Raw genomic sequence first — 20,277 nt, forward strand, 5'->3', positions numbered from 1 at the left:
ATACATCGAGCCATTATCATTAATCACCATTCTGATTTATATCTGATATAACAAGAATGGGTGGTCTTTACTGTACACGTGGCAGCTTACATCAACGTTACTGTGTTTACAACGCCGAAACTTTATGATTATTTATTTTACCTTCTCCTCTCAACCTTTTACACACATTTTACTGTCTCTTACTTCATTGTCCCCCCCCCCTATTTTATTCATGAATTTATCTTTATGTTATTATTAGCAACGCCGGCGCCAACTCCTTTGCAAACAAAGCTGGACCTACAGTAACAACCTTTTCAATGCGCCTTTACTACACTTATTACGACCAAGAACTACAGACAACATGGCAGCCTCCTTAAAGAGCGTTTGTTCCTACATAACATGAGTTTTGTAATGTTACCACGGGTATTAATACTCTTTCATTCATAGAGGGGGTCTACTCCGTTGGCAACATTATAATTAAGATCTCCTTTGTCGAAACTGTAAGTACATGTGACAATTAATGTGATCTGATTTCTGTAATAGACTTCCACATGTACACTATGTTCCAGGGAAGTTTGTCCTTTATCTTAGTCTAGCTGTTCAAAATTAAATACAGACGTGCATGCCTTACTAATGTTATTACAACTAGGGATACCGTGGTCTTTAGATATGTAGGACTTTGTTAAACCAACATCTAAAAGAATTCATAAACACAGCAATGATCAGTTTGCTGTTCTTTGCTACCCTATAAAACACAAAACACGACTGATTTTATAATCAACATATGAACTTCAGTGGATTTGAACAATCTAACGTTTAATCCCGGTAACACATTCTTTCATACATAGATATAAATCAATCAGATCACTTTTAAATACAAAGACAGTCAGAATCATTGATATCATCTAAATGCAAGTTTATTCTTGTAAGTGTATAAGTGTAGGACTCACAAGTGACAAAGTTAAAAGAAGAACATTTCAAAACCAAAGAGTCACAGATCAAACTTCTAACTTGACGAGTTAGAATAAATCAAGTTTCTGTTCTGTTCCAATGAAAACACTCTTTTAAATTTCTGACCATACAACAAACTTTCCACAGGTGTGTATCCCACATGTTAACAAAGAAGATCTCCCCGCTCAGAGGTTTCCTGGTTCTGGTTTCCAGGCATGCCAGTCACCTTGCAAGACAGCAGTATGATGTCATTGTTGTGGGTGGGGGTCATGCAGGAACTGAAGCAGCCGCAGCAGCCGCCAGAGTGGGAGCTGAGACTCTTCTGGTCACACAGAAAATACACACCATCGGTGAGAGGACAGGGTCCCATTACTCTTTATGAAAATACATATTTCACTTGAAGCCCAATTTCCTTATCTTTTCCCTTCACATCCACAGGTGCCCTGTCTTGTAATCCCTCTCTTGGGGGAGTTGGAAAGGGTCAGCTGGTGAAAGAGGTAGATGCGCTGGATGGTTTGTGTGGACGGGCAGGGGACTGGGCTGGGATCCATTTCTCCATCCTTAATCGTAGTAAAGGCCCTGCTGTATGGGGCCCGAGGGCTCAGCTGGACCGCCAACTTTACAGAGAATTTATTCAGGTAACTTTTACTTGATTAAATCTCTGTGTTTACTATTAAAATAAAGCAAATGAAGAGGAACTATAATCATTAACTATGACTGTTCTTTGTTATCTCTTGTTCAGGCCGAGCTGCTGTCTACTCCAAGACTGACGGTGGTGGAGGGTTCAGTGGAGGAGCTGCTGGTATCCGAGCCAAACCCAGAGGAGCCGGGACAGCACAGAGTCACCGGGATACATTTAGGTAGGGAGAACCTCTGCACAGCACAGCTTTTGTGAAGTTGTCATTACAAATGATTTTGACATGTCCTAACTTAATTCTACAACTTAGTGTAGAGCATGTGTAGTTTTTTTATACAGCTCAAATTTAATTCTAGTGCAGTTTTAAATACTTAGCAGTTAAAGTTATTTATTTGAATTAAAAATAACCCCCATCCTTTTTTTTTTTATGATGTCGTCTCAGAAAATGGCAGCCACCCAATTTCTGCCACCTCTGTGGTTCTTACAACCGGAACTTTCTTGTCGGGCTCCCTCTTCATGGGCCAAACCACATCCCCAGGGGGTCGGATTGGAGATGCTCCTTCAGGGCTGTCACAGACACTAAAGGGGAGACTCGGGCTGAGGGTCGGCCGGCTGAGGACTGGGACCCCTCCCAGGATTGTGAAGGATTCAGTGGATCTTTCTTTGGCTAACATTCACCCACCTGACGCTCACCCGACTCCATTCAGCTTCCTAAACACACACACACACTGCAAGGTGAAGGTCATGTATTTTTTGTATTGTTTGCATATGTTATATATACTGTGTATATATAAAAAAATCTATAAATATATATATATAAATCGTTAAAAGATAGTCAATTTGAATTTCTTACTCTGACTTACTGATTTAGCAGAAGTGCTTGAGAGTATCATTAGTGTATACGATTAAAAAAAAGGTGTTTAGAAATACATTTTATCCTTTGACTCTGTTCTATTTGAAATCAATGAACACGTTTTGTTTTGTTTTTTATCTAAAAATGTCTGAAGCCTGAGGATCAGCTGCTGTGTTACCTGACCTTTACAACACCTGGTGTAGAGAGAGTGGTCAGGGAGAGTATTCATCTCAACTGTCACATACAGCAAGACACCAAGGGCCCCAGGTACACAAACACACTCGAACACAAAATCACTTTTTTAAAAATTATTTTACTCATTGTATGTTTTGTTTATACTGTTTCTGTTCCTAACCGTTACTCGCCTTTTATTGTTGTAAAGCACTTTGTGATCTTTATCTGTGAATCTCTATAAATAAACGTTACTTACTTTAATACTGCTCTGAAACTCAAATTTTGTTCCTTCGTTTCTCACAGGTACTGCCCCTCCATCGAGTCCCGAGTGCTTCGCTTCCCCGGCCGACAGCACCAGGTGTGGTTGGAGCCTGAGGGGTTGACCTCTGATCTTTTATACCCTCAGGGTCTCTCCATGACGATGCCCCCTGATGTACAGCTCCGCCTCATCAGAGAGATCCCCCCCTTGCACAGAGCTGAGATCCACACACCTGGTACGCTGCCTGAATCCCGTTCAATACTCAGAAACATAAAAAAAAAACTTGTATGATGGGGAATTTGTGTCTGAATCGGTCTTCACTTTACGCAGGGTACGGCGTGCAGTACGACTTTGTGTGTCCTACCCAGCTGAACCCAGCGCTGCAGGTGAAAAGCACCCAGGGGCTTTTTCTGGCCGGTCAAATCAACGGGACGACGGGGTACGAGGAGGCGGCTGCACAGGTAACTGCTTCTTCACTCTAAAAAGTCATTGTGGGTAATGAAAACCAAAACCAAGCAAACCTGGGGATAAGTTGTGTTCCTGACCTCGCAGGGTCTGTGGGCGGGGGTGAACGCTGCCCGTCAGGCTCTCTCCATGCCTACTGTGTCGTTGTCCCGGACGGAGAGCTATATTGGAGTTCTCATTGACGATCTGGTGAGTCAGGGAGTCACTGAGCCGTACCGCATGTTCACCAGCCGGGCGGAGTTTCGAACTTCTCTGAGGCCGGACAACGCCGACCTCCGCCTCACTCTGAAAGGTAGCTAACATGTTTGAAAACTAAAGTCATCGCAACGTCTACGATTTTGAAAGCAAAACACTTTCCTAAAAATGTATTAACATCAACATCTTTCTCATAATGATACGCACTATGTTGTCCATTTATGTTTAATGTCCTATGCATTATGACATCATAGTGCATTTACTTAATTTCATTAAGTTTAACTTCCGCTTTCCCTGTTTTAATAAACTAATACAATACAAGGCTAAAATAATCCCTCTTTGCTATTTAATACATTTTAAATAGATTGATCTAAGGTAAAAAGTCTGGTTAATTAACAGGACAAATTTCCCAGAAGGGACAAGAAAGTGTATTGTCATATAAATAATATTATCAATATAATTATCAGGGTGTAGGACGATCTTAAGTGTTGTGAATGGATGTACAAGTTGTGTTTCTTCCTCTGTCAGGGTTTGAGGAGGCGGGGTGCGTGTCCTCTTTCCGTTATAACAAGGCTGTGAGAGTGAGGAACAGCCTGCAGGATGCTCTGTCAGCCCTGCAGGCTCTCACGATGTCAACCCAGAAATGGAAAACAAAGTTCCCCAACGTCGGTATCAGCGAGTCCAAAAGCAGCACACTGAGGTGAGTACTTCAGTGAGAGGTACATCTGTGGTAGATCGGTCGGTCCTGACGGCCACTGTGCGGCTTCTTCTTTCAGTGGTGTCGATCTGCTGCAGTACAAGGACGTGACCTTTGAAATGTTGGCATCGGCCGTCCCAGAGTGCCTTTCACCTTACATGGAGTTCTCTCAAAGACTCAAAATAGAGGGTAAGAAGTTCTCTCGTTTTCTAGGAGCTGTAGGAATGAACACCTGTACTTATTTATCTTAAGCTACAAAAAAATGTACCGAAGTGATGCACGCCTTTCCTCCTGTATTTTAGCTGTATACCGGCCTTACTGTGACCTCCAGAAGAAAGAGATCGAGAGAATTCAGAGGGAGGAGAACATGGATCTGCCTCAGGACTTGGACTATTTCACTCTGCCGGTTTCGCTATCTCAAGAAGTTCGTGAGATTTTAGACCGAGTTCGGCCCAGCACTGTGAGTATGCGAGAACTTTTCGCTCCGACGAGGAAAGGAAAAAAAAAACAACAAGTGAATATGCCATTAATCATTCATGTGACGGCTTTATCTTACAGCTGGGCGCTGCGACACGTTTGCAAGGTATAACTCCAGCTGCCATCGTGCATCTCCTCAACTACGTACAGCCCGGGAAACAGAAGAGGAGATCACACAGAAACAAACCCGACCAAAGGAAGGAGAGAGAGGAGGAGCTGCTTGAGAGAAATGCATCTTTACCTCAGTGATATGATGAGCAAGAAATTGTTTTGTAAAAAAAAATATTTATTTCTAAAAGTGTCCACAAGAATAAAAAAAGGGTTTTTGCCATTTTAGTGTTATAAGAATAAAAAAAGTTAAACATAATAAATACCTTTCTTCAAATTCTTTCCCATACAAATATTTCCCAGCTGCTGCCTTGTTAGCGATCACGCTACCTGGACAACAATACTGTCAGTGACATTACTGCAAACAGCATTAAACTCCATGTCAGCCTCTCAGTGTCACTGCTGTTGGTCACAAGGTGTCCGTCCAGTTCAGCAGACCCTCTGGTGAAGAAGCCGAATGGAAACTTCCAGCTAGGTTGAGGCCAGCCCGAGGGGGGTTCTGGGTAAACTGTGGTGTCTACAAATGTCACCTCAGTGGTGAGAGCGATAGGAGACGACAAAGGACACTGGAAACAAAATAGAGGGAGGACGTTTTCATCAAGTTTAAAGAAACATGCAAAGAAAAGCATGATGTGCCTTACAGTTGGAGAGTATACCTTAACACGTTGACACTTGAAAAGGTACTTGGCCCCCAGGATGTAGCTCTGTGGTAGGTGTAAGAGACCCTGGCGAGCCCAAAGCACTCGGATAGAAAGAGAGTTCGGGAGGACACAGCCCGTCTCACATGTTTCCTAAGGAGAGGAATCAAAGACTGTATATACGAAGCAGAAGAAGCTCCCATGACCTCAAGTGTGACATTTTTCCTTTGGCTATCTGATTCTCGAGCCAGGAGTCACCATATCTCGAGCACAGGTTGGATTGTTATTACATCTCCACACCGGTCGATAAGCGGTCTTGAATGACAAGTAGCCACCTCTTGAAGCAAAGCCTGCTTTATTGTTAATTTGACTCAAAGTGTAAGAGAGTGTAAACTAATGAGGAATCTGTCGAACAACAATAAATCAACTGAGAGGAGATATCATTTGAGTTCACTGTTCCCATGGTTACATTTCAGATTGCGCCGTACCTGCATGCTGACCGGACACTGCTCGGTGATGACCCTCGTCCAGTCTGGTTGGGAGCCAAAGTTCATGGCGATCAGATCAGGGGTAGCAAGTCCCTGCAGGATCCCATAAATGTGGGACTGCAGCTCCGAGCAGTCGCGAGCCAGGGAACTGCTCAGCACAAAGAGAGAAGAAGTTACACGTGAAAGACGGGTTACTCTCTGGGAAAGAAACACGAGTTACATCGGAGACTGCAGAGAGGGAGCAAAGCGGCGTACCTGAATGTGCAGCCAGTGATGGTGTTGTGTGCGAAGAGGATGGGTGCTCGTCTGTCCGGGTCGGAGGAACACTCCCCACCCTGTGACACCCCCATTGTTGTCAGCTAACCTACTGTCAAGGAACCACGGTGTATGATTGACCACGCATCAGACTGAAGACGCCATTCATCTGTTGCGTTCAAGGATACAGGCTTCACTTCGTCATAGAAGCGACCGATGACAGGAGATCCAGGGGGAAGTCCGACTGCAGAGATGGGTGCACCTGTAGTGGGACTGGGTGCTTCCAGCTGGAAGAGAAAAACGCAATCATGTTGGTGTTTGAAAAATCAATGCTGCATTAAGTGACGAAGACGCTGGCTTTGACCGTCTACCTGGAACTGCACAGAGTGCGTCTGCGACAGAAGCTGCTTCGGATCGACATCAGCCAAGGTGACGTTGACTGTGGCGTACACGAGCTGCCCTCTGCCTGTGTATCCGATGACAAACTCCACCTGCAGGAGGGTGAGGAGACGAAGAAGTGAGTCCGACCTGTTTTTTAATTTAGGAAACACGATCACAACGTTTCAGTCTACTCACTTTTTTCACCACATTGGCGCAGGAGTTGTTCAGCTCACTTGGTGCAGGCCAGTCAGACAGCAGAGTAACTGGGACCTTCAACCAGAATTTATACAGATGTATGACTTTTTTTTTATTTTTATTTTTTTAATGCTGCTTCAAAGAAAAAAAAAAGTTGTAATACTTTAAAAAAATAACTCTTAAACAGCTCATTGTTGTGATCTGATAATACCGATTACATTCCCTTATCATTGGTATTACTTTACGGGTAGTTTCTTGAAACCTTGTTCTTGAATTCTGTCTTATGAACAGAAACGCCTGACAGCTGATTTTACAACTAAACTGTCGTTCAACATTCGCACACTGTAAAATGAAAGTGTTTCTGTCAGCCTTTACATGTATATGACGCGTAACTTACCAGTAAGTCGGGCACATGTGGCGTCCCAACAATTGGAACCTGCGATGAGAATAATAACGTTAGCCTATTAGTGTGGACACATAAAAGGTGTCCAGCTCTAGGAAGGTTTTTGGCAGGCGGCCGTGCTGACCTTGATCAAACTCAGGTCAGAGAAGTAGGAGCGAGCGCTAAGAGCTGGGTCGGTGGTGCACGACTCAGTAGTCAGCATGCGGGTACAAGACAGAGACACAGACCTCAGGAACTCTGCAAAAAGAACAGACACTGTGATGCTTTACAGGCATTGAACACTTAACATGGACCAAATGTGTTTGCTGTACTGTATACATTTTTGTTTTTTTATATTAAAAAAAACAGCACACATATGATAGAAGGAATTGCTTGGAGTTTCAGTTTGAGTCTTTTCAGTTGTTAATCAGTGGACAGCATTACTGTGAGTAATCCAGGGACTGTTCCAAATCCTCATGCATGATAATAGTTCAACAGGCAAAACATTAAGTAAAACTTCTCTTTGAGTTCTGTGGGTGTCCTGACTAAAAACGTGCTTGTAGCAGGATGTGTACGTACTTGCAGGATTACGATTGACACACAAATCTGCAGCAGCCCCGGGAGATGGCTGAAGAAGAAGGCTCCTCACCGAAGAGTCCGGGAAATACGTCTGGATGACATCATTAGCCTATAAAACACGAAGGGTTTTATTTGCATTTCATCTGTTAAAAACACATTCAGTGTCAGTTCTTTCTAGAAAGTTAAAGTCATAAAGTTTTGGATATCTGTTTACTCTGTAGAAATCTCTGCTGTAGGTGACGCTCGCAGGTGCCGGTGATGAGAAATGGTACGAGTCTCCTAAAGCTGGATACTGAGGCAGAACTGGGAGGGACGAGGGTGCATTTGCTGCAGGGAAGGGGTTAAAAAAATGTCGATTATACAGAGCATAAGAAGTGTAGACATATATGCTGTCCATTGGTGATATCACTGAGGTTTGTTAATAAAGATAAATGATATCATGTTTTGAATGAATGGTTTCTCACCTTCACGTCGTACGCAAAACAAGGAGTCAGTCACAGTTACAAGAGACGACTCCACATTAGCCCTGAACATCAGCCATTTCTCAATGCAGACTCCCGAGCTGTAAAAGAATTGATTTTTTTTAGACATTTAAATGCAGAATGGGTGGATCGGTTGGTTTCACTTCATAGACTTACATGGCTTTCTGTGGGCACCCGGTGAAGACAGTACTCAAGTTTGCAACATCGCAATCAACGGTGTCACAACAGCAGCCAATATCGCAGAAACCAGGGGTTAAGTCACAGAGGCAAGCTGGACAACATGAAACACATGACAGTCAGGACAAAGCAAGTTATGAGTTTCCAGGGTTCAAGAAAAGCACATACGAATAAGTTCGTAAATATATATTTTTTTTTTTAAATCAAATGATTTATTTGTTTTACTGAGTTTATTGTACACAAGATAGGATAATCCTTTACTCATCTGACAGACGGAGAACTTTACAGTGCAAATATACATAATTGTAAAAATACATTTAAATGTGTGGGATTGTTACATTCAAAATAAAATTATATCTAGCAAGAAACTGTATGCATAGATTTACAAGTTTGAAATACTTTAAGAATAAAATATGTATTCATATTAGATTGAATGAAAAATGTTTGGTGTATCTGACTTTTAACATGATTGAATTCAGAGCATCACATTTTGAATCTATCTCTCTATCTATCTATCTATCTATCTATCTATCTATCTATCTATCTATCTATCTATCTATCTATCTATCTATCTATCTATACATACATGATCATATACTCTATAGATGTATATCTATGAAGACAGCCCTCAGAATGACCTCTGCAGTGTAAAAACAATCAACTGAACAATCACAAACGTCAGCTGTAAGTTACCTGAAGCCACCACAGGCTGGATGGTAGGAGGAACAGAGGGGGTTTCAGTCACCACAGTGGGAGCCTCAGATGGGGTCTGAGTCCAGGTTCCATTGGAGTCCAGAGTGGAGTTCACACTGGTGGGCTCTTCTGTACCAGCAGAGGGAGGAGGGCTCACTGAGCTGAGAGCTTCCCCATTAGAGATGCTGGAATTCACGGTCGAATTGACCCCCGGGTCTGTGGCTGCGTGAGCCAAACATCCACACAAGAACAACATCTGAACCGAAAACCACAGGCAGGGATTCATCTCGTCGATCAAAAATAACTAATAATCAAACAGGTTGAAGTCAACCTAATTGGTTAGCTACATGATTAATGTAGACGTGTACAGCTATCTGATATATCTCCCATGGAGCTTGTTGCGGCCTGAGACCTGAGACTGAGCAATATGATAAACAAAATTGCACTAAAACTTAAAAAGGCAATTCGCAAAAAGTAAGACTCGGATATATTCACGTAAACATGCTAATGCTAATGAACCGAACAGCAAGCTTCTTGTTGCCAAGGAAGTTGTCATGTTGGCTTCCGTTTCCAACTTACTATTACCGTAAAACACCAAAGAAACGTGTCAGGCGGGTTTTTGTGTTTGCTTGTTTTGTTTTCCCAGAAAGGTCAGAGCAAGAGAAGAATGCGAGGAAATAAGAGTTTCAATGTCTTTCTGTATATTTATTTGTTCTCATTCTTAGTAACAATTTGTTAGAGGACTTTTGAAAACGTCATTTCTAAAAGCAGGAACACATTTTGAAAAGTAATTGTAAAATACAAGAAATTAATATTTGATTATATTTTATGTTTCTATTCATTTTTCTGCAGTGGTCATAAATGGCACTAACGTGATGTATATATTTCTTTTTGAATGAATTCCAGAGGTGTAAAATGGACTGGTATTTATTTCAGATATGATCACAGGTCAATTCTCAGACACAGAACTGTAAATACTGTCCCCTTCAATTAGCATGTGAGGATGGATTATCAATGGGTGAATTTATCATACGATTTTGCTTAAACTACAATAAATCAAAATATGTATTAATAAGGACCCATACATATAAAATGAACCTGCCACACCATTCCTCAGCTTCGGATTTCTGTCTGTGCTCCTGCTGCAATTATTTTTACTTTTCAAATGTGATAATGTCAGTGATTTTTTTTTCTATTCTAATGTTTCTTTTTTTTTTTTACTCTGTCATGATGCTTTTGATGTCTTGTGTAAAGCACTTTGAATTGCCTTGTTGTTGCTATATAAATAAACTTGCCTTGCCTTGTAATATATATCAATGTTTTCAAAGGTTTTTGCTCTTGTATGATGTTCCAGAGTTACAGATTGTAAATGTGACTTTATATGAGGGGTAATTGAGCTAAGCTGTTTCCAAATTACTTAGATTTCCTTCTTTGTCTTCTGCACTGTACCTTACCCTATTTTTTTACTTCCTTGTGATAAATTTTGTGCAACTAAATACTTATGTCGTCCAACAAGATGTAGATCTTTAAGGTGCCCATGCTGCAGCAGTCTTTTTATATAATGGGTGACACAAGGAGAATGTATACAATCGATAACATTGCCGAAAACATAGTCCCTTAAAGGGATACTTCACCCATTTACATGAAGCTGTGTATCATTAGGAACATGGTTGTAGTGTTGAATGGTCATGAATCCAACCCTCATTTTGCACTGAGACGAGAAAAATGTGTTTTTCTCAGCTTAATGCAAATGGGTGAAGTATCCCTTTAATGATGGAACCACTGGATAAATGAACTCAGGAGTCTTGCCCTCACTGTTTCATCCTGACATACTTAGTATGCCTCAGTGGCTGTGATGAGATTAGCAGCAGGCTACAGGCTGCACTGAATGCCAATCAGAGTGAACAGAATGTCCTTGGAAATCTACAACACACAACAAAGTGTTTGTGTGTGTGTGTGTGTGTGTGTGTTTCTGAGTTACTTTTCTTAAATGAGGTAAATACATGGGTATTGACCTAACTGCCTATGTGTCTTATAATTGTCAAGCCTGGCAGAAATGCTTTTAAATTTCATACTTCTGCAGAGTTCTTCAGCTCTTAAGCAGCAAGATTTGAAGAGATTTCATGAACGATCATTGATTAAGATGAATACATTATAAATACACAAAGTACAAATCTTTCAAACCTCATTATTCCAGTTTACAAAGCAGGATTTTGTTGACGTACCTCATTCGGTAAGCCTATGGATATACTAAAGGCGTAAAATGCATAAATAGTGCCACTTGATCATCAAATAGATCATTAGCAACAATAGAGGCTGACCCTCCTTTGCTTTTTAAAGTCAAAAAGAGACCCTCACAACATATCTGGATGGCGTGCCACACATATTTTGTGGATCCTGCAAAGTTCTGAACATCACAAATAAACTGAACAATAGGCGGTGTAAAGAACAATTTGAAATCATGTAAACATGAAGTAAAAGATATTATACTAATACTGCTTCATGCTGTGAAAAAGTGCTGGAAGCTACAGTCTTTGCTCTCCGACCTAGTTACGTAACTTATTCTTTGCATCTGTCCCTAAATAGCGTCTTAAAATGGGAAAGTGGAGTTTCAGGTTTACGCTGCTCCTGCATGTGGCCTGGAATTTCCAGCAGGATTTGGGTCTTGAGGAGTTGGGTCTCTTCAGATCTTTTTAACAGTAGATGGAAGGCATTGGAAGAAGGTGTGTCAAGTGGTATAGATGCCTTGCTCTGTGACTCAGTGTTTGTTATGGTGGCTCCGTGTTTGTTTTGTTTTCCAAAATGTTATCTCTTTAAGGAACGTCTGTCTTTTTTTATATAAAGGTCAAGAAATTGAAGCCTGATCATGAATCCGATCCTCTTAACTTGCACAACCTTTTCTTTACTATTAATACAGATGTGTACTAATGTGCACTCTATAGACAACCGTTTGTAGAAAGTCGAGGGTCTATACAGTATATCCACTATAGGTAACCAGCTGTGCCCTCTGCTGTTTGTCTTACTGGTAAACTATAGAAATCATTGACTTAGAATTGAGTTGTGAAAAGAAAAATGAACCTATGCTAACCCTGACATATTGTTTTGAGAACCTGTTTCCCTCTGATCTATTGAAACCTTCAGTTTTTATATGATTTAGGTTTTTATAACAAAATCAAATTCAACTCAAATTAAATCTTGGGTTTATAAAATCAGTGTTCCGACTTCATTGGTTTTACTGTGAGAGACGAAGGTGGAGACAATCAGTGAACTCCCTACTTCCGTCTGTTAGTGAAGACTTAACAGCTGTGAGGGAAAAAAACGAACCTGGTCCCGACCTCGGGTTCATTCACTACACGACTCTTTGTTAATTTGTAATGTTCCCGCACTGTTGTTTTACTGATGTCTTTGAATGCTGTTTTGTTCCAAGAGATTTTAACTCCTGCATACAAGTATGAAAAGAAAACTCTTGTGTGAGTTTCTCCTTTATATTTATGGTCAACATTGAGATTAATCGCAACGTTTCTTAAAGATTACATCCCTGGTGAAATGTTTTGTGTGTCTTACAAATGAAGCATACGACTATAGAATAAAATGAATGTGATGAAATAAATATACTGAGACACTGAAACCAAACCTCAGGTGCATCAGGGACCAGCTCTGCCTCGTCTTTGAAAAAGTCTGTGCAGTTACGGAAGCATTGATTTAATTCCAAAGCTGAACTTATTTGCTTTACCTTTTATTTACTTACATTTACAGTCTGTCTGTCTGTCTGTCTGTATTTTCGGGCTGCTGTGGATTTTGGCTTGTTTTCTGTGAAAATATTATTTCTACCTCTGCTGTGGAAATCCTGGAATGTTCAATCCAAACAGCTGTTTCTGGTTAAGCAGAGCTCACATGAAACTTGAAAATCATTCAGCTCCAGTCGATTACCATGAATCTATTGTTTGCAGGCAGAAACAAGTTTAGCAGACCTTAATCATTTGATCATTGGACATCTTTTTTTCCCTTTGAAAAGTTTGAGTCCAAAGGTGAGTCTCAGCTGCAGAGCGAGTTTTTTGTCCCTTAAAAAAAAAGTGCTCAGGTTAGTTTTAGAAATACTAATAAATCAAAGTCTCTCATTGGGAAAATTGTTGTTTTTCTTCTGTTAAAACATTTTTTGTGTAGTTCTGTTTTTCAAACTTTCATTGAATCTCTTTTGTCATTGTTGTTAAGTATTGCCTCCCTGCTGTGTGTAGAGCTTTTTATGGACCCTCCCTTGTTGCTTCCTCAAATTACACAGGAAGTTATCATAGTGAGCTATACGCAACTGTGAACGTTACATAAAGGCACTTTAGTGCAGGTCTCCTGGTGCAACTTTCACAGATCGAGAGACGGACAAGAACCTGGGACAAGCACTCAGACAGCCAGGTTACAAAGATAGAAAGACGGCAGACACAAACACATTTCAGAGCGACTGAAGCACTCAAGCTGCAGGAGGGACTTTTGGGAGGTTCTTCTTCTGGTGTTGGGGAGGATTTTAGCAAGAAAGATAAGGACTACACCAATAAATTCCTGGAGAGCAGAGCGCAGACTGAGATGATAAAAGACTTACCTGGATGTGTATGCAGTAATAGTGAGACTGATTTTTAATCATTTGGCACTTTTGAAAACAAACTGTGAATGTTTGACAAAAGGTCAGCAGAGAGAGGAGCTGCATAAAAACAAAAAAGAAACACAGTCAAGTTACATCTTCTTCTTGTCTAAAGTAAGTTTTCGTAGCGTATCATGTCGCAGAACGAGGAAGAGTTGACCTACAAAGTGGCCATAGAGAAGGCCACAGCCTCCATCACCCGCTTCCCTCTCATCCCAGTCAGAGGGATTCCTCTCATGAGCCACATCGCCCAGAACTGGGACTCTATCTGGGCTTTCCGTCCGGACCCGTCAGACCTCCTCATCGCCACCTACCCCAAAGCAGGTACGCTTCTGGATACAACTTTATTCATATACATTACACACCTACATTTGTATTAAATTAGGTTTGTGCGGGAAATGGTAACAGAATCATTCTGTAGACTCTGTACCCCACTGTAAAAAAACACAATTATAGTCATCTACATTTTAAAATGTATTTTTTATGAACGTTTGATCTATTAAACTTGCATTCCAGTTTTTGGTCAACACCGTCAGACTTTTGCAAAAACTTTGAATGATCAGGCATAAAAAGAGCTGAGCTACAACCAAAGGACCTCTTTCCTAATTCCCAGTTTCAAAAACTTACCACAGATGTGCTGATGAATAAAACAGCCAATGAACTTTTAAAATGTATTTTCTCAGCATAATCAGAGAGAAAATAATTTACAACAGAAAAAATAGGGTTTTGTCCCAATACTCAAGAATGAGTGTGTTGTTATTTATGACACCACACTCAAGGTATGAATCAGCTTCCCCTCAACAAGAGATGTGAATATGGGCCATTGTGTCTTTATTGGATAGGGCAGCCTAAGAGAGACAGGAATTATTGAGAAGATAGAGTGGGGGATGACATGCAGCAAAAGGACCCCATGACTGCTGCAATAAGAACTATAGCCTCTGTACATATGGCGTGCAACATAACCGCTATCCGGTGTTTCAGATCTGAATATTTCTTCCATCCATAAAATGAAGCCTAAAAAGGTACAGCTCAACCTGAAGAATCATGGGTGAAAAAAGGCTGTAAAAGAATCCTAAATGAAAGAAAAGAAAAGAAAAGAAAGAAAGGAATACAAATAAAAGACTACCAAGCTTCTACACATTTAGGTCTGGTATTCAAACTTACGTTGCCTTTTTTCTAGAAAAAGTTCCACTGGAACTTACAATTCTCAGAGAGCTGGAAGTTGTGAGCTTCAGCTGCTAACATTACTGCTCGAGCCTCCTCTGCATCCTCCTCTCGTAAAACTTTAATACTCTTGTGCATAAACTAAAACTGACGCTGTGTCAGTTGTTTCAGACCTTTTCATTGGCCTAGTCTGTAAAACTTTAATGAATTTGGTCACCATTAAGATCACATAAAAGAATGATTTACAAACAGCCTAAAGCTGGTGCTATTCAGGTGCTATGTATGAGTATATTAATTTTTCAAAAAAAATCAAAAGGAAATTCAAGAATTCAATACAATACAGAATTGTAAACTAAGCATAAGTTGCTACCGCAGTGCATCCTGTAGGTTATATGTTTTGAAAATGTTGTTTTCGATTGATGATACGAGCAATAAAAACACAAACCTGCTCACATGCCTGCATTGTTAGTGAGAAGAACTTTTGAACTTTGGATGTTTGGATTGGTGTAAACATGTTTTTTTTTTTTTTTTACTAACTGAACCACAGTGAAGCACGTACCTCATACATTTCAAGTCAGTGACATAAAAATGTGCTTTTTGGCAGGCACACTTGAAATGCATACAAAATTTAAAATGTTTGTCATTACATTTTAAAGAAAATCACTGCTGTTTGCAGTAGTATTGTCAATGATTGTGGTTAAGCGAAATAAAAAATATTTAGCATGCAGTCCTTTAAACCATAAAGCACTGAACATCACTGCAGGCACAGGGTCCAGCTCTCAAACTAATAAAATATCAAAGTTTGTCCTTCAGAAAAAAAGTCCCTGACAGTCATTTTTTTGTGTTTACCTATAAAGAATGAAAAAAAAGATATTTTCCGATACTTGATTCAACACATATTTCCTAATTGTTTTTGGTTTGCCTAAGGGACCACGTGGACTCAGGAGATCGTTGACCTGCTTCTTCACAATGGAGACGCTGAGGCCTGCAAACGAGCCCCCACACCGGTACGCAGTCCTTTCCTGGAAATCTTTTCACCTCAACCCATCCCGTCAGGTTTGTATGATGTGGATATAATTTCATTCATGTAATTGCAATTTAAATTAGGTACATTTGTTAAATACATTCATAAAATAATGTCATGCTCTTTATTTCCAAAACCTATACTAACAAAGGCTTTTTGTATAGCTCTGCCTTAAAAAATAAATAAATAAGACATTGCATCTTGGAGCCATGTCTGACTCGCAATTTCAATTAAAATGCTCCATATCAGGTTTCCTTTCCCTTTACTCAGGGTCAACAAAGCCATACCTTTAGTCCTGGAATTATAAAGATTAGCTTGTTTCTGAAGCTTTTCACTTCATCAGTTAATTTAATCTTGTTGTGTTGAAAGACAAATACTAAAGAGTTTAAATTAAGTTGACATTTACCCATATCATATACAGTATATTACCATATCATTTCCATAGGCTATATAAACTTGAGCTGTCTCCGGTTTGTAAGTTTATTTTGAATATTACTTTTAAAAGACTTGGGGCCAGAAAACATCAAATAAAGCCTTAAAATCAGATGATTCTTCAAAAAAAAAAAATTAGCTCCTTTGTATTGATTTGCAGGTTTGTTTCTGTCAAACTGATGAGACAGCTTGATTCTGTAAGATAGATATGAATTCTTCACCAAGTTTGTGTTTCTGCTGTTTGAAATCTAAAGCATTAAAACATGCATGATCAAATCCTCTCTTCTCTCTGAACTTTTGTTCCAGGTCTTGATCTTCTCGAAAAAATGGATCCACCAAGAATGATCAAAACACATCTTCCATTTCAGTTGGTGCCTCCCGGATTCTGGGAAAACAAGTGCAAGGTGAGTCCTATGCCCCACCTAAAGGCCTTATTTTAAAGAGGACATAATATATGTCCTCTTTAAAACTTATTCAACTAAACAATTACACAAGTGCTGGCTTCCTCTCCTGAAGCCAGCACCTGGATTTTAAGCACTTCTGATTGCACAACGCCTCGCTGTGCGATCAGATCCAATTCTATATAACATCAACCATTCTCTGTATTAATCCTTTTAAACCTCTCCCTGTTTTGCATAAAGGCTATCTACGTGGCACGCAACGCTAAGGACAATATGGTGAGCTACTTCCACTTTGACACTATGAACTTGACCCAGCCTGAGCCCGGACCCTGGGACGGATATATACACAAGTTCATGAGAGGAGAATGTGAGTTAATGAAACTGCAAAATACCTCATACCTGTATCATATTAGGCTACCTTCAGTCAAACTGGTTATTTGTTTGCACCAGTTTGTGTGGTCACATATACTTGCTCCTTCAGTAATTGCGTTCCTTAACAAAAATGATCTTAAATGTTCATAAACACTTTGTATCTCCCCTTTTTAAAGGTTCTATAGGGAGTGCTGATAGCCTATAGCTGTTATGTTGTGCAGCCAATGTACAGAGACTTTAGTCCTTTTTACAGCAACTGTGGATTCAAATCCGTCCTCAGACCTTTGCTGCATGCCATCCACTACTCTCTCCTCCCAACAATTCCTGTCTATCGCTCTTTATGGCCTACAGAGAGAATAGCATTACGACCCTGCTGCAGACCTTGATGTTGTAATAATTTGTATTTGTAGCTTTTTTTCATATTTTCATTTTAAATGATAATTTCATCTGAAGTCAGAGGTGGGACCAGGGTCACTCACAAAGTAATACGTACAACCAAGGACATCTTATAGGCCTAAAAATGCCCTCCAGTTCTTACACAATAAAGATAAAGAAAAAGAATACTCTTCATATAACTCACAGATTGTTGTAAAAATAGCAAAAACATCTAACATACCAGAAAAAGACTTTGCCCTTATTTTATTTGAATTTTTCTTTCATAGCCAAAGCACTCCTCTTCTATTTACTTCTATAGCGTACATGAGTGACATGTGTCATGGCCACCCCCTTGATTTGCTGATCAGTCATTCAGCCAGAAGGCCACTGATCTTCAACCAATTAAAAATGGGGGAGGGGGTGTACAGTGTGATATACTTTTGGTTTTATTAGTTATACAGTTCTCTAATTAGGCCAGAAATTATTGGTTGATTGATTGATTGGCTGATAGTCCATCAAGAAAGCATCATTCAAAGAAATTCGTGTTAGAAATGGATTTGGGTAGAGATTAACTGCAGACCAAACCCAGAAGATTACAGTGGTTGTTTGTTGGTGAGTTTTCTTTAAGAGCTTGGTGACACTTAATGAACATTTTACATCTTATCTCTTTGCTGATCGCTTCCTGTACATGTGTAACACACGTTTTCTGATTAGGACTCTCAAATTGCTTTGTCTGAATTGTCAGAAAATACACACAATGTCAATCTTTGCAGAGAAAAATGTAGACAGTTGCTGCTTTCTCACGATCAATCTGTAAAGTGTATTGTCTGACACCGAGTCAGTCGTAGCGGTAATAACTAGAGGAAGAAGCAGCAGTAGTATTAGAAGAACATGAAGAAAAAGGAGGAGAAGGCTAAGTAGTTGAAATAGTAGAAGAAGAGTAGGAGAAGACCTTAAAATGATAGCAGCAGTATTTGTGGTCAATTCGTTCTCAGTAGAAAACGTTAGTATAAACCTTTTTTACTCTGGAGCTAAAGTTTCCACAGAAAAAGCTTTAATGAATTTTGTTTCCAGTGTCCTGGGGCTCGTGGTACGATCATGTGAAAGGTTACTGGGTGGAGAGAGAGAGGAGGAACATCCTATACATTTTCTATGAAGACATGAAAGAGGTGAGAAAGACATCTCTTCACAGTATAAACTTAAAATCACCAAAGCATGTTGTTTGCATTCCTACCCTTTCCGGTTTTTTTTGTCTCCCTCAGAATCCTCGACGGGAGGTGGAGCGCATCATGCGGTACCTGGACCTGTCGCTCTCTGATGAGGTCATCAGCCAAATCGTGGAATTAACTTCTTTTAAGAACATGAAGGAGAACCCGATGGCCAACTACTCCTGTATCCCAAAAACAGTTTTTGATAATGCCATCTCTCCGTTCATGAGAAAAGGTGCATCAGTCTTCTTTTATAAACTCACATGGAGGAGGAAAATAATATTTTTCATTGAACGTGGTTACATGACTTTCTGTAAAAACAAAAACACAACAGTATCACACAAAGTTAGGACACTTGTTTTGCCACATTGTGTCCTCTTGACAATGTTTCTCAATCCTGGTCCATGGGGCTCCACTGCTCTGCATGTCTATAGACGTTTCTCTCTTTCAACACACCTGATTCAAGTTAATTGGTCCTTTTGATGGGCTGATCATTGAAACCAGGTGTGTAAGAAAAGAGACAACCAGCATGTCCCAAGGACCAGGATTGAGAAACACTTGTACATCTATTTACCCACTACAGTGGCGCCCTCTAGAGGTAGTGTACAACAAGTGAAAGAACAAAGAAATGGAACTAAACAAACTTGTTGACAGTGTTTTGTTTCCTGGTCCACAATCATGATCCACTGAAAACAGCTCTGTGAACCCGTACACCACTTTTGGGTCCCGAGTCACCAGTTGAGAACTCTTGCTTTCGACAACAGTTTTAGAATATTATTTACTAAACAATCCACAGGCAAATAGTTACAGAGGCCAACAGTTGCAGCCATAGTTTTCAACAAAATACAAACTTAAAATGCTCGATTGATTTGATAATCTAATAGCTGGGTTTAGGCTGCATCTGTTTGACCCAAGACTGGGTTGGAAATAATGACCCAAGTGCTGAGAGGATGAACAATTTGTTATAACTGGTTGATATCTAGGCTCATGAGTTAGACTTAATTGTGTGGCTTATGTGCAGTTCAGTTTGCATTTGCCAATAATAGAAGTGCTAATAAGGGTTATTTTGATCTGTATATGCTTTTTGGGGAGGAATTGATGAAATGTTCTCTCAGCACTGCAGTAATATAATAGTATGTGGTTATTTATTTAAGTAACGCTGTTTTTGTCTTCTGCATTTTGCCTCACTACAGGTGAAGTGGGCGACTGGACAAACCATTTCACAGCCGAGCAATCAAAGATGTTTGATGAGGATTATGAGAAGCAAATGAAGGGAGCCAACATACCATTCAGGACCATGATCTGACAGTTTTCATTGGCTTTGCTGAGTTGATGCAGCTCTGCCAACCAAAGACTAAATAACTAACTCTCTGCAGTGAAGAAAAGATCACATATGCTGCAAATTTAATCAAAATAGTGAATGAAAACAGTTGAATTGTTGTCATCTCTTAATGTCTGGGAGTTTAACACTGACATATTATTTGCTATCATCAAAATGTGTGCCTAAAGGATCAATAAAAATGTGCTCCACAATACAAGTCCTTGAGTTTGTAATAATCAATTTATTGCAGCTTATCAAGTAAACAATATATAAGACCAAAAGTGT

The 20,277-nt window shown here is 40.0% G+C and overlaps 3 protein-coding genes across 4 annotated transcripts; 2 read left to right on the top strand and 1 right to left on the bottom strand.

Annotated features, from left to right (window-relative positions):
- Positions 1 to 206: 206 nt before the first annotated feature.
- Positions 207 to 4,936, top strand: mto1 (mitochondrial tRNA translation optimization 1; the record flags this gene model as incomplete). Its single annotated transcript, XM_079372123.1, has 13 exons — positions 207 to 479; positions 1,078 to 1,280; positions 1,369 to 1,568; positions 1,673 to 1,790; positions 2,010 to 2,302; positions 2,575 to 2,687; positions 2,898 to 3,088; positions 3,184 to 3,314; positions 3,406 to 3,610; positions 4,042 to 4,213; positions 4,290 to 4,399; positions 4,513 to 4,670; positions 4,769 to 4,936. The coding sequence occupies exons 2-13, from the start codon at positions 1,091 to 1,093 to the stop codon at positions 4,934 to 4,936; spliced, it is 2,049 nt and encodes a 682-aa protein (XP_079228249.1). The 5' UTR covers positions 207 to 479; positions 1,078 to 1,090.
- Positions 4,937 to 4,952: 16 nt separating this feature from the next.
- LOC306842081 (tectonic-3-like) lies at positions 4,953 to 9,652 on the bottom strand. Its single transcript, XM_079372127.1, has 14 exons — positions 9,066 to 9,652; positions 8,352 to 8,466; positions 8,178 to 8,275; positions 7,928 to 8,040; positions 7,714 to 7,822; positions 7,280 to 7,392; positions 7,150 to 7,188; positions 6,753 to 6,827; positions 6,548 to 6,667; positions 6,365 to 6,463; positions 6,177 to 6,280; positions 5,922 to 6,069; positions 5,452 to 5,586; positions 4,953 to 5,361 (listed from the first exon to the last, which is right to left on the bottom strand). The coding sequence occupies exons 1-14, from the start codon at positions 9,349 to 9,351 to the stop codon at positions 5,122 to 5,124; spliced, it is 1,794 nt and encodes a 597-aa protein (XP_079228253.1). The 5' UTR covers positions 9,352 to 9,652; the 3' UTR covers positions 4,953 to 5,121.
- Positions 9,653 to 12,994: 3,342 nt separating this feature from the next.
- On the top strand, positions 12,995 to 20,209 carry sult1st6 (sulfotransferase family 1, cytosolic sulfotransferase 6). 2 transcript variants are annotated; one of them, XM_079372460.1, is made up of 8 exons: positions 12,995 to 13,093; positions 13,824 to 14,019; positions 15,787 to 15,915; positions 16,622 to 16,719; positions 16,957 to 17,083; positions 18,538 to 18,632; positions 18,726 to 18,906; positions 19,865 to 20,209. In XM_079372460.1, exons 2-8 carry the CDS (start codon positions 13,830 to 13,832, stop codon positions 19,975 to 19,977), a joined length of 933 nt encoding a protein of 310 aa, XP_079228586.1. In that variant the 5' UTR covers positions 12,995 to 13,093; positions 13,824 to 13,829; the 3' UTR covers positions 19,978 to 20,209. The 2 variants fall into 2 exon arrangements, with proteins under 2 accessions (XP_079228586.1, XP_079228587.1); XM_079372461.1 differs by having other exon boundaries at positions 13,915 to 14,019.
- The last annotated feature ends 68 nt before the right edge of the window (positions 20,210 to 20,277 follow it).

This window comes from Symphodus melops (assembly GCF_947650265.1).
Source record: "Symphodus melops genome assembly, chromosome: 21".
Classification (NCBI taxonomy): Eukaryota; Metazoa; Chordata; class Actinopteri; order Labriformes; family Labridae; genus Symphodus; species Symphodus melops.